The 13,671-nt window shown below is 39.3% G+C and overlaps 2 protein-coding genes across 2 annotated transcripts in view; one reads left to right on the top strand and one right to left on the bottom strand.

Moving 5' to 3' along the window:
• Positions 1-327: 327 nt before the first annotated feature.
• rnf151 (ring finger protein 151) lies at positions 328-3,465 on the bottom strand. Its single transcript, XM_034711007.1, has 4 exons — positions 2,929-3,465; positions 1,604-1,773; positions 1,397-1,493; positions 328-909 (listed from the first exon to the last, which is right to left on the bottom strand). The coding sequence occupies exons 1-4, from the start codon at positions 2,929-2,931 to the stop codon at positions 439-441; spliced, it is 741 nt and encodes a 246-aa protein (XP_034566898.1). The 5' UTR covers positions 2,932-3,465; the 3' UTR covers positions 328-438.
• tbl3 (transducin beta like 3) overlaps positions 3,445-13,671 on the top strand; it is a 25,240-nt gene continuing 15,013 nt past the window's right edge. Inside the window, exons 1-15 of the mRNA XM_034710967.1 lie at positions 3,445-3,638; positions 3,759-3,810; positions 4,765-4,860; positions 5,470-5,517; positions 5,631-5,772; positions 5,860-5,944; positions 6,149-6,319; positions 6,404-6,479; positions 6,566-6,662; positions 6,747-6,958; positions 7,520-7,661; positions 8,305-8,363; positions 8,583-8,689; positions 8,806-8,941; positions 13,155-13,394. Coding sequence (XP_034566858.1) covers positions 3,607-3,638; positions 3,759-3,810; positions 4,765-4,860; positions 5,470-5,517; positions 5,631-5,772; positions 5,860-5,944; positions 6,149-6,319; positions 6,404-6,479; positions 6,566-6,662; positions 6,747-6,958; positions 7,520-7,661; positions 8,305-8,363; positions 8,583-8,689; positions 8,806-8,941; positions 13,155-13,394 — 1,695 coding nt within the window. The 5' untranslated portion in view covers positions 3,445-3,606. The remainder of the gene's footprint in view (positions 3,639-3,758; positions 3,811-4,764; positions 4,861-5,469; positions 5,518-5,630; positions 5,773-5,859; positions 5,945-6,148; positions 6,320-6,403; positions 6,480-6,565; positions 6,663-6,746; positions 6,959-7,519; positions 7,662-8,304; positions 8,364-8,582; positions 8,690-8,805; positions 8,942-13,154; positions 13,395-13,671) is intronic.

Raw genomic sequence — 13,671 nt, 5'->3', positions numbered from 1 at the left:
AAAAATGCACTTAAGTACTGTACTCAAGTACATTTACTTTGTTACTGTCCACCACTGCTCTTATGTAAAGCTATCTGAAGCAAAAGAACACAAACGAAAACCAGAAGCCACGTAAAGACACTCAAAAAAATAACGACAGAAAACTGCCACTGTCACAAATAACTTTTGTATTTCTATAAATTAGAATTTTTCTAATTTGAATAGCTTGGTTTGTTTTATGACAGCTAATATTTTGTTTTCTTTACTTTTGAATGAAGATTAGTAGGCCTATGACATGTAATGTTAAACACTTTATTTAAAAAAAAATGATGAAACTACAACACAATGTTACAGAGTCACTCATTTAATCATACATTCAAAAACACACTTTTAAAGAAATGAACACGCAGAATTATACAAAGCAGTAGCCAACCAGCAGCAATAAAATGTGATTTATCATCAACAGTTGCTGTTGTTGCTACCCGGAGTCCCACTGGAGCCGCCACTGCTCTCTCCAAGGTCTTCTTCTTCTACTTCGTTCAGGTCGTCCATAACCTCCAGGCTCTCACAGATCAGCCCTATCTGCCTCTTCATATGAGCCATGGTGCTCTGCATCCTCCTCATCTTCCTCTGCAGGGCAGTTGCAATGGCCCTGTGGTTCCTTTGTCTGGCTTCATACTCCTGCCTCAGTTGTTTGTAGCAGTTGTGTTGAGCCTGAGTGCGGTGGGAGAGTACCGTCCCACAGCCCATGTGGCAGGGCTGACGCCAGTGTTCACAGTGGCGTGCGTGAGTGTCCAGGTCCCTGCGGAGGAGCTGCGCCCGGCAGCCCTGATACGGGCAGGGGATGAGCTCGTACAGACAGCTCATGCTGTGGCAGTACTGCTCTGAGAGGGGGAAGGTTTCTGCACAACCACGGATCTCATTCTTACACTGTTTGGGATCAGACACAGAGAAATACAAACAGATTTATGGCTTTAAAGGTATGATTTATATATGTCAGACTTCAGCATCTTGGAGTATCCTTTACACATCGAAGTAGTTTGTTGACATAAATAGTCAAGAAGAGGTGAGATTGCGAGAGTTGGAGGAAGGAATCAGAAACTTTATTGAGATATCAGCAGGAATACTCACTGATAAAGTAAATCCTAATTTAAAATGCCCTTGTAACATCTTGACAGTTGTCTTTACAACATGCACACTGAATTTATTAAGGCCAGATAAACTCTGAGTTGTCCTTTTTACTGGCTGTCTCCTCTGAGCTTTTACGTTGATAGTGCAGGGTGACTTTTGAAGGCTGTTATGTCTCTGTTAAGTCCATCTTTTCCTCTTCAAGTACCAATGTACCACAATTTTGAGAATCAAGACTTTCGTATATGAAATAAATATTTGTATATGACTTTTCACTTTCATTCCCTACCTTGATCTTCATTCGTCCAATAGATTTGCTTAGCTTGAACATGACAAAGATCAAGCTTGGGTTTACAGGCTTCCTGCAGCAGGGGCAGGTCTCTTGCCTACAAAAGATAAACACTTGTAATCAGTATAAAGCACACAATAACACAGTAATACTACACCTGTTACAGTAAATTATTTCTACACTCTTGTCTGGTCATGCGGACAGTACCTCTTCAGCCACTGTAAGATGCATTTCTTGCAGAAGATGTGGTGACATGCAGCTCTCACCGGACACTTGAGGACACCCTGGCAAATAGTGCAGATCAGATCGTAGTCTGGAGTGTCCACAAACAGCTCCACATCGTAACCCCCGCTCTGTGTCGACACATCTGGGTCCGCCTGGATGTGGCACATAAAAATACTTCTTTATTCTTGGTTATAAGTTTTGTGTGTTTTTTGTAGACGTTAAATAATTTTGATAGCTGACAGACTGTGACGCTTACCAACTCATAAGTCTATTCTGTACAGCTGTAAAACACAGCACTTCAACCAGTGGGGGAAAGTAACTTATTACTTTTACTCACATTAGTGTAATTGAGTACTTTCCTGAGTGGTTTTATAATCAGTACTTTTACTAAGTATTTTCTGTGGAAAGAATCGTACTTTGCAACATTTCAACTGACTGGATAATATATACACTACAAAAAACTCTTATTTTCCAAAGTGAATTTGTCTTATATCTCATTAAACGTAACTCTCGCTAACCTTGACGTGTTTGGTCCTAATATAAATCTTGCTTCAAGATAAAGTGTTTTCAATGAGTTCCCTGAAGTAAGCATTATATCTTGTTTCAATAATTTTTGCTAGTTGTATACCCTGGATAGTTTCAGAGTCAAATACACTTAAGACATTAAGGCTGTTGGTTATATTACAACAAATACCTTGAGAACGTATGCTTTTACATAAACTGGAGGGCATATCTTGTTCCCCCACCTTCACCGCCATGTGATGAAAAATAAGTATTCAAGTACATTTCAACTAAAGCACTTTTGTAATTGACCAGATTAACTGGGTGGTAGTTTCACTTCGGCTTTGGTTAAATGTCATTAAAGTTATTTTAACTTGAGGCCTACTCAAGCACTGACATTAACTACACACAACCTGTCAACAGGGTTTTTAACATAAAGCTTGGAGATGACAAAACATGATTGTTCTGGAAACTCACATGACAGGCAGCATGATAACAAAAATAGGTAAAAAGTCTGCCTAGTCTTTTTCTCCACGGAATTACAAGATAAATACAAAATGTTGGAATTGATTTGGCATTATTTTGTGTCATCTTTATTTTAATACAATATATAAGAGAAAATGAACCCACTACTCAAACATGCCCATTTTTCTATGGGAAAACCGTACATGGAGTTGACAAAAATATTAAGAAAGTCGACTAATATTTGCCAAGTTAAGGATAAATATTTGATAGCTTTCCATTAACAAAACAGAGAAAAACTTGAATTAAATAATAAATAAAAGGAACAGCTGTTGTCAACTCACCATGATAATCTCCAGTCCTCACCGTTTTTCCATTCCGCCGGTTTACTCCGTATCGGTACACTCACATGTCACCAACAAAACACACACCCGTGTTATCAATGCACAAACACACACATGAACATTCCTGACAAAACATGAAGGAGGGACCACGCGCGCTATGTGTGGACCGAATGGAAGCCGTAAATCATGAAAAACCAAGGGAGATAATGGTTTCCATCTCTGACCGAGTCTCTTCCCCGCTGTTCTAGCATCAAAGCTCAAACTCCACACGTCAAACAGGTGCTTTTACAGCTGATCAGCCCCCCACTCACTCCATTGTTGGGGGCTTCAGGGACAAAATGTTGACATTTATGTTGGTTTTGAAAGTGTAATAATCGCACATAATCCACATAAAGTAACACATAAACGACGGCTCCTTAAAAAAATCTAAGTTTTCTTTATGTTATTTAATCCAATCCAACTATTTAGCCTACATGTTAGGATTGTACAGCGCTGTGTAAAATAACAGCCTGGCCAATCACATCCCTGTGCGCTCTGATGACGTAATATCGGTGCGACACGGACATCAACATGCGGGATGGATGTGTTGACTGTAACCAACGTGTAAAGTGAGAAATTACACATTTGATTTACACTGCTGCCCGAAATATCAAGGCTTTGGAATAACCTGTCAACAAAATGGCAAGCGCCAATCTTCAGTTCAAAACAAAGTAAGTTTTTGATGCATGGCACGTTCGCTGTGTGGAAGTTGTTATCTGACTAGCATAAGCTAGGGTAATGTGTCATGTGGGGTGAAAAGTTACACTATTTTTTGTGTCATTCTGTTACAGCTATGTTGTCTCCAGCAAAATTGAACCATTCTACAAAGGAGGGAAAGTGCAGGTGAGGCTTCTACCCTGTTTTGTATCCATGGTACCATTTTTTTTTCGTAAGCTTCAATACTTTTAACACCATCACCAAAAAAATGACAGTTCTTATTTTGTATTTTTTGCAATTGTCTTTTTATTAAAGTTTAAGGTAGATTTATACAACACAATCTCAAATGAGAATGTTTTCACAAAAGAAAACAAAGATGACAAATAAAAATACAACAAACAGAGAAAACATAACAGTCCATGTGGAGCAGGGAGCTAAGGGAGTTTCAGTACAGCTGTAGAACTTTACCTAAAAACCGTTCTATGTGGGTTAATAAACTAAATCCATCCTTTCCTAAATGTATCAAACACATCACGTTTGAGCCTCAGAGTAAACGTTAGTTTTTCCATTACAAAAATGTCGTGCATCACATTAAACCAGTCTACTAATGCAGGTGAATCCTGACACTTATTTGTTATTGCTTTTTTGCTATGGCTTTTTTGCTGGCCACCAGCATACTCTAAACATGTAAACTCTGGAAAAGCCGAGAAGTTGAAGTGGCATCTTACCCAAAAACAAGACTTGAAAACATAAATCAATCTTGATTTTTAAAACTTGTTCAATGCCATCTCTGATTGACTTCCAGTAATTTTCAATCTCTGAACAATCCCAAAACACATGATAGTGGTTTGCTCTCTGCGTCCCACACCCTCTCCATGCTGTCTGCCCCTCTGAATGTTTTTGTGCAGGGGTTATAAAGAACCTAACCATGTTTTTCCAGTTATTCTTATTTTATTTTAAAGCATGTGGTACTAAAACAAATTTAGAAAAACTATTGGAATATATGAAACCCCACTATACCAATCTTCAGATCCAATGAGACATACACAACTGTTTCTTCAGGCTGAGCAGCAATGACTAACATAAGTTAACAGATTTTGATCAAGTCACATCATCTGCACCTTTCTGTTTGTTTTTCAGATCAGCAAAGATGAAAAGTACATCTTTTGCACTTGTGGTTCCCGCGTCAATGTTTTGGAGATCAGCACAGGGAAGATTGTCCATTGTGTTGAGCACGTAAGTCCAGTATTAATATTTTTATTCGAAATGCCTCAGCCATACATCTGTAATATTTATGACAACAGATCCCAACACCACCAATTTTTGTTGCTTTGGGAAAGTCATGTACTGCAAAACGGGGTTGTCTTTTGCAAACTCTGACCTGTCGCTTTATTATAGTGCCAAAAATAGCTGTGGATTTTTATTAAAAAAAATAAAAATAAAAAAATATTTCAAAATTTGTTTGTTGGTTATACAATAAGCTGTTAAATGTTTAGCTGATTGAGAAAGTAAATAAAAAACAATTGTCTGATTTCAAATGCTAACTGCTTGTTTTTTCATCACTGTAATGAAATTTTCTGACCTTTTGGACTGCTAAGTCGAAAAATTGTGAAATTGATGATGCTTACGTAGGCCCTGAAAGCTTGTAGTGAGTGTATTGCACACGGATTTGATACTTACAGGTTAAACAACTGACCAGTAAATGATAAAGAAAAAAAGCAGCTATCATGAACACTTTGGTCCATTGTATGTACAGCATCACAATTAAAGTATGTCTGACTTTTTTTGTGTCAACCCTGACTTCTAAATATAATTTTTTTCCATCATGTAATGCTGTGACTGCAGGATGATCAAGAGGACATCACATCTTTCGCCCTCAGCTGTGATGATGAGGTAAAGCAAACATGTTTCACCTACTTTTAATAACTTCAGTCAAACTTAAAGGAGTCGATTCATCATTACAGCTTGTCAAAGGTCTCATGTCTCTGCTCTGTGTCCCACCACAGATGCTTGTAACAGCTAGCAGAGCGCTGCTACTGAAGCAGTGGGACTGGAAGGCAGCTCAGTGTACTCGCTCCTGGAGGGCTATTCACACAGTTCCTGTAGCCAGTATGACCTTCGACTCCACCTCCACCCTCCTGGCCACAGGTCAGTCATCACAAGTGTAACCATTTTCAGCTGTGTTCCCCTGATATGTGGTTGATATAATTTTGATGTCCTCTTGGTGCATTGCAGGTGGCTGTGATGGCACTATAAAGATTTGGGATGTAGTGAAGCAGTACTGCACCCACAACCTCAAGGGGTCATCTGGCGTTGTGCAGTAAGTTTTGATATCTTTGAACTATAAATGTGGTATATAATAATAGGACGCGATAAAATATCAGTACTGCAATTTATTGATGTCCTTACTTGTGTGATTCAGTTATCAAATTGCCGACTAATCAATAGAATAGAAAAGATGTTATTGCTTCATAAATCCAAAACATTCAAAAAATAAAGTAAACATCTTTATGTATTTTTGCAGTTTGGTCCAGTTCCACCCAGACATCAACAAGCTGCAGCTTTTCTCCTCATCTCTGGACTGTGGCATCCGACTGTGGGACCTGCGCTCTAGTCAGTGTGTGTGTGTGCTGCAGAGCCACTACAGCGCCGTCACTGCCCTCAGCTTCAGCCCCGATGGAGGCACCATGGTCAGGTACAGTGGTTGTAATTTACACAGCTTAAAATGTTTAGGTGTCTTTTTTTCTTGTTCTAATTGTGTGCTGATCTTTACTCGTAGCTCTGGCAGAGATAAGATTTGCACAGTGTGGGATCTGGAGTCCAAGGAGGCTACAAGAACTGTACCGGTCTATGAGGTAAGTCGGGGAAGAGGATGTTAAATAGAGAATATTCTTTAAAAAAATTCTCCAACCATTTTTTTGTGTGTTATCTTCGTCTTCAGGCTGTGGAGGGTGTCGTGCTTTTGCCTGACAATAAGGACTTCTCTCAAATTGGAGTCAAAAACACAGACTTACATTTCATTACAGCAGGGAGCAAAGGTGAATCCCTTGATTGGTCCCTAAGATCTCCACTGTATCATTCTGCTTTCTGTAACTCACCCATCCACTCTCCATCACTTGTAGGTATCTTGAGAGTGTGGGAGGCCAGCACGGCGCGATGTGTCTACACACAGACCCTCCCTGTCTCTGAAGAGGCGGAGGAAGAAGAGAGGGACGACGACCCCCGCAGTCTGACATACCTCCTACACCTGACCGACTCCTCACGACTGGCCACAGTCACTGCAGAACACAACATTGTGCTGTACCAGCTGCCTGCTCTCAGCACACAGCAGCAGGTGGGTACTGAAAGTTGAATTCAAAATCAATGATTGGAAACACTTAGTGTGCTTTATAAGACAGGTTTGCTCTTTTCTTTACTGTTACTTTTGTAGCCAAATTACAGCGGAACAATTCCAAAACAGACCTCAAGGGGGCAGCTTTAGGAGGTACTTTTTTTAGTGTAACCACCATAGACAGTATAAATAATGGACATAGTGTCAGTGACGTCACCCATCTGTTTCTAAAGCGCTGTTTTTGAAGCCAGTTGGCGGCGGGAGCCATAATGGAATGTGATCTGTTTTAAATGCAACTTAAATAAGAACTATAATAGTTAGAGCCTTCACTCTTTATGCTACTGAAAGTTGAGGCCTGTGCATGATATGGCCTAACATACCACTGACTTACAGGCTTTCACTCTGTCATATTCTTATATATGAATAACCCATAGATACTTTATCCTTGCTCATTTTTATCTATGAGTTTTGTAACATTACACTAGAGAGCCCGCCCAGACATGCAGACCTACTCTCATGGTCCCGTATGCAGATTTAATGGACCCTCTGTCTACCCGCTCACAGTTTGTGGGCTACAGCGACGAGGTCCTGGATGTGAAGTTTCTCGGTAAAGACGACAGCCACATCGTGGTGGCCACCAACAGCTGCCAGCTGAAGGTGTTCGAGCTGCTTACAAACAACTGCCAGATCCTGTACGGACACACAGGTGGGTCACCAGCAGAGGGCAGCATTTGTGCATGTTAGTTTTCAACTGAAACAGCCCAGGTGGGTTATTGTATTGGCAGAGAGAAGAAACTTTTCACAGCACTGCAGTGACTGAGTGATGATCCACAGAAGCTTTGTTTCTAATATCTGTGTGTACACGTTTTAACTTCTGTTAACACTGAAAAGAATATTTATGCAGGCAAATCAGTCATTTATTACATTTTCACAAGAATTACTGTATATTCTAAAAGCTGCAGTACACTTTCAGTAGCTGGTGACAATGTAGGTCCTTAGAAATGAAAACCTTTTTAAAATTTTTGATTTATAACCTGAAGACGTTGGTTATCTGTCTTTTTATTAATAAATCAATAACGTTATTTGTGTTAAAGCTGATACATTTCTTTGCTCTGTTTCAAATGAGAACAATAGACAAGGTTTTTTTTACACGTGTTGAAGTGATCCATATCTCAGAGAACTTAAAATGACAAGCTCCATAAAACATGTCAAGATGAGTGAAATGAAACCTGTCATCGATGGAACCAGAGCCCAAAGAATTCAGATCTGTGTGACCTGCTGAGCAGGTTTGATGGATGATTATCTTTTCTAACACTCACAGCCATTATGATCTGTTTATCTTTCCACAGATACCGTCCTCTCATTGGACGTGTTCAAAAAGGGTCTACTCTTTGCAAGTTGTGCAAAGGTGAGTTTGCGTCTTTTCAGTGTCAATTAACACTGCACACAATTAACTGAAATTACAACAACTCTCACACTGAACTGTGTTAAAGAAACCTGAGCATACACACCTTCCACTGAAGCACAGAAATATGAACTCACCTGCCTGCCAAAAGAAGCTACTCAAAAATAACATACCATGTGAAAGCTGACAATAACAATGTGTGCGATGTGTCTCTGTGTTCAGGACAGGTCTGTGCGTGTGTGGCAGATGGACAGTGACACTGGTCAGGTGACCTGTGTAGCTCATGGTTCAAGCCACACCAATGCGGTGGGCTCCATCACCTGCTCCAGGTAACTCTCCTGTTTCTTATCACAACACAGGCCAGGAATGATAAGACCTGGTCTAAAATGAAAGTAAACCAGTGTGAACATAAAGATCAAATTTCTTTGCACCTCTTTCTTCCCAGGATGAAAGCATCCTTCGTCGTGTCTGGCAGTCAGGACTGCACGGTGAAGGTTTGGGACCTTCCAGCAGACTTGTCAACAACAGGAGCTGAAATACATCAGCTGACTGCCCGGGCCACTGAGAAGGCTCATGATAAGGTACCAGCAGAGTTATGCACTCACTTTCAGGAAGAAGAAAAACCCTGCAGTAGTTGCAGCTGAAAGCATGCACTGCAGTAAACCAGACATAACAAGAGAAGAACAAACAGCCAATTACTCAATGAATTAGATTTGTTAATTGCTCTATTAAGGAAATCCTAAAAACTGTCTTGAAGGAAAAGTTGCAGTCTGCCACCTTCAGCTACGAAATAGTTCAAGCATGATGACGATGACAGAGAAACATGTCTGTGTGCCCCGCCTTCACATGCTCTACATAATTGTGCATGCACTGCGTTGAGTGGTTGTGTCCTGCAGTTAATAATATTGTTTGTTTAACAAATGAAGGACAACGAAACAAAAAAACTTGTTAAGAGTAGCATTAGTTGCACAAACACAAGACAGCATGTCTTTCTGGGCTACTTAGAAAACCACTAGACAACTCTAATGGCAATACAGTGTGCTGTGAACATTCATAAGTACACAGACACTTATATATTTACATGTGAACAAATTAATTATGTTTATTTATCATGCAAAAACACCCTTAAAAAACTGTCTGGTTTCAGATTTTCTAAGAGCTACTACAAAATTTTTGGGCTAAATCCCACATGTAGCCCTTTTCCCTCTTTTAAAAAATTTGCTAAATGTTTAAACCCAGGCAGATAAACATGTTATCACTTTTTTAACGGTATGGCAGTATAAAGAAGTGTTAAGGGTCATCAAATTTGAGGCTTATTTTCAAAAGTCTTTCTCCAAGGCAGGTATAGTCTCATTTATGCAGAGAAAGCTTTCACAATGGATGTTGGGGTGGGGGGACAAAAAACACTAACCAGGAAAGACTTTTTTTTTTTTTTTTTTTTAAAGCACAATTATACATGTTTGTACCTCTTAACAGAAATCAAACCTCTGAAAAATTAAAATTTCTCATGTTTTGATCCTTCATACCACCTAACAGTGTCCACATTTGAGTCCAGGACAGCATCTGTTGTTGCATCGAACAGCTATGTAAACTGTTCATTGAACTTTTCATGATCATTACAGACACATCCACACTTCCTATTAGCTGTGAATGAAACAAAATTAAAACCTTTAATTCCTGATATTACAAATTGAAGTGCCGAGAAAAGGAGTGTCAGGGTGTTTACTGAAATTGTTTGGCACAGGAGAGACTTGCAGATGCTTTTACAATGTTGTGGCAGTGACGTCAAGCTGTTAACCTACAAGCTTTTAAAGAAACGTGGAGTAACACGCCATGTTTTTGATTGCACACGATTGCTCACATGCAACATTAATTTTTTTTTTATGCTGCTATAGCTGGGGGGCTTTTACACCTTTTATTCATAGAGGAGAGGACGGTGGATAGAGAAGGAAACCAGGATAGAAAAGGGGGAATGGCATGCGTGAAAGGGGCCACAGGCTGGAATCGAGCCAACTATATGGGCACGCAACTTAAACTTTAAGCTAAATCCACTCCCATGTTCTAACACATTATTAGATTGTAACTGAAATATGAATTATCAGTGATTGAGATTCAGAAGTAAAACAACAATAATCAGATCATCTCTCATTGCATCATTTGCCGCCAAAATGAGGGTAAATATGATCCATTGATTTAATCTCTCTTACATAATTTGGGTTACTCAGAGTTCCTAGTTCCTGATATTACCTCAGCTCCACTTTACTGTAATTTGAAGAAAGCGTATTGGCATTTCACTCCATTGTTTTCTCTCCATTCTCACTTTGAATTCTCTCCAACAGAAAAAAACAAAGATCACTGCTCTTCTTTTGTCTTTTCTGCCTGCTCACATACTGCTCTCTGTTTCTGAGAATGATGGAGGAAACACATTTTTAAAGTTATATAAGCTCAGAAACTGGTACAATCCGGTAAAGGCTGTTTTTTTGGAGTGATGAGAGAGAGAAGAGTCAGAAATGGGAGATCATAGTGTGTGCTCTCAGGGTTTGAATGTTGCAGAGCTCACTGTTTTGCTGTCACCACTTTCAGAATCTGTGGTTTATAGTTGTATTCAGACTGAAGTAATTGTTTTAGTAAGTGATGAGTTGTTAAAAAAATTAACATGAAAAATTCCATACACCTCTTTGTTACTGGTTCCTTTTATTTTCTCCTATTATAGTTAAAATGGGGGGAAAAACATGGCATATGAAAGGGTTATTGTTAGGTTTGTGTTTCTGTAATGACACTGCTCACCATTTTTTTCTTTTTCATGAAGAAAATAGTTAAGGATGTGATTAAGAAAATAAGTTTCAGCGCTCTTGCTTAGCTTTACAGCATCCATACATTCATAATACTACATGGATCATAGCAGAAAGACCACAGTCACTCAAAGTGTCTATTTCTCCATATCACCTACCTTCGTTTTTATACTTACAATGAATAGCTTCTGTTTTAAGCCTTATTTCAAACAATCTAATTATAGAATCTGATCAAATATTGTTTTTCATTGCATTAAAATGTATCGAATATAAGCCATTTAAGCAATTATTTAATAGTATATAGCTAAAATGTTTAAAGACACATACTCACCGGGCAGCAGCCTCTTCACAAGCTAATAGATTTCACAGTGTTTAACATGCACAGACAGCTCAGCCAGTGATATTTATGGCTGCCTAAATATATTTGCCAACCAGGTATGCTTTTTAAAGTCAATAAACTAGTGCAGTGATTTTCAACCACTGTGCCGTGGCACACTAGCGTGCAGTGACAGATCGACAGGAGTGCCGCTGTTCATTATCAAATTTCACTTAATTAGTCCAAAAAAGTATTATTCATATATTGCAAACAATTTGCCATGTAGTGTGTCCGTGCCTGCAGTGTAGTGACTGGCAGAAATTAATACTTGTCCATGCTCTGACCTGCGCTACCCACCCACTGGGTGGCAATAAAGCACACTTGAGTTCATTTAAGACAATAGAATTAATGATGCGTGCATGAGGTGTATGTGACAAGACGTCACTGTACAACAGCGATGGATAAATAGTCAAAAAGGAAAAATGAAAACTCCAAACAGGGCCCTGGACAATACTGTTCCTGAGAAAATTCGACCGGGGACATATTCAATTATCCAAAAGTGTCAGGTGTCCCCAAAAAATCCCAATACACATTTTTTTTAATCAAATTTTTAACTCCATTATCAACCACTGAAATCAAGATTTAGTCCATTGGTGTTCTTTGATCCTCATAGATCATGGTTCAATGAGATAACTCACTCGTTTTTCATTCAAATTAATGTTGTAACTTTTTTTTATGTAAATTGGAAAGCCCTTAATATAAATAGATATATTTTTGTTTATTTTTTTAATTTAAAAACTTTTTTATGGAGTGATGTTGATAAATTAACATGACACCTCTTCTGTCACATGCTGCCCAGATTTTTATGCTGCATTTAGCTGGTTTGGAAGGCATATATTGCCTAAAATAGACTTTAAAAGGGTCAATTTGACCCACAACATAACAGGAGAGTTAAAAAGGTCTTGATAGTACGAATTTAAAGGACTCTTTTGCGCCTCTTTGTACTATAAAGGTTGATGAAAACAGACTGAGCTTTCTCTTTTAGAATGACGGAAATGTTCTGAATAAATAAAACATGAGCACACAAATTTTAAAGTAGTCTGGAAGCTTATTTATTAAACACAGTGGTTCCTGAAAGGATTTTACACAAATGAGTCACTGTTTTTAGCAATCCTTTTGTTACTGCTTTCTTGCACACCCCCTCTTCTCATAAGGAAGTGCTGAAAACTTGCTGCCCTCTTTCTGACCCAGGAAGATGGTAGACTTTAGCATACAGCTTGGAAGTAAGAATTCCAGCACTCTATGATTTCCTGCTACGCCTACCGACTCCTGACCTGAGATACGAGATATGACAATTGACAGTCTGTCCTTTAGCAGTGCCTGTTACTTAACTTAGCTTCTGCTGTCATGTAAGACAGTCTTTTTATCTCACACATCAGTTTCAGACAATGAGGGCTGTCAATCAAGAGCAACTGATGATGAAACTGGAGGCTGTGCAGTGAGATAAATTTGGAGAATGTTCTGCAGGAAAAAAAAAACGTATTACCACAACTGTCTCCACCAAGCTCTTCTTTTGCACCATATTTCATCACATTTTTGAACACAGTCTCCCTTCTGCCTCCAATTATTCATTAACTTGCAATCTCATAAAATGCATGACATGCATTACCTGTTTTCCCCCTTTAGGATGTAAACAGCGTTGCAGTGTCGCCCAATGATAAGCTGCTGGCTTCAGGCTCACAGGACCGCACGGCCAAGTTGTGGTCGTTAACAGGAGAGGGGACTGTGGGCTTGCTCGGGGTGTTCAAGGGCCACCGGCGTGGTGTTTGGGCCGTCTGCTTCTCTCCAGTTGACCAGGTGCTGGCGACCACCTCTGCAGACGGCACCACCAAACTGTGGAGCCTGCAAGACTTCAGCTGCCTCAAGGTGGGCAATATAATAAAGCATACACATGTCAGAGTGTCTTTTACAACATAATATGATAACTTACTAAATACTGTAAGCCTGCATGTACAGCAAATGCCCCCTTTTTTATCAGTGTCCTATCTTTGACACAATGACATGATTTCAGAGACTAAATAAAGATTCTCTCTCCTTTTATTGTTCCACATGTAACACTGTTACAACCTGCAGTTTGAATAGAGTTGCTCTGGCTTTTTACAGTTTGATTTAAGCAGACGTCTGTTGAAATCACAAGTTACAC

The sequence above is a fragment of the Notolabrus celidotus genome, chromosome 20, assembly GCF_009762535.1.
Source record: "Notolabrus celidotus isolate fNotCel1 chromosome 20, fNotCel1.pri, whole genome shotgun sequence".
NCBI lineage: Eukaryota > Metazoa > Chordata > Actinopteri > Labriformes > Labridae > Notolabrus > Notolabrus celidotus.
This window is presented reverse-complemented; position numbering and strand designations above follow the sequence as displayed.

Coding starts and splice junctions, on each gene's coding strand:
- rnf151 (XM_034711007.1), bottom strand. Junction 1,494..1,603: donor ATCTTACAGTGGCTGAAGAG/GTACTGTCCGCA, acceptor TATCTTTTGTAG/GCAAGAGACCTGCCCCTGCT. Junction 910..1,396: donor TTGGACGAATGAAGATCAAG/GTAGGGAATGAA, acceptor GATCCCAAACAG/TGTAAGAATGAGATCCGTGG.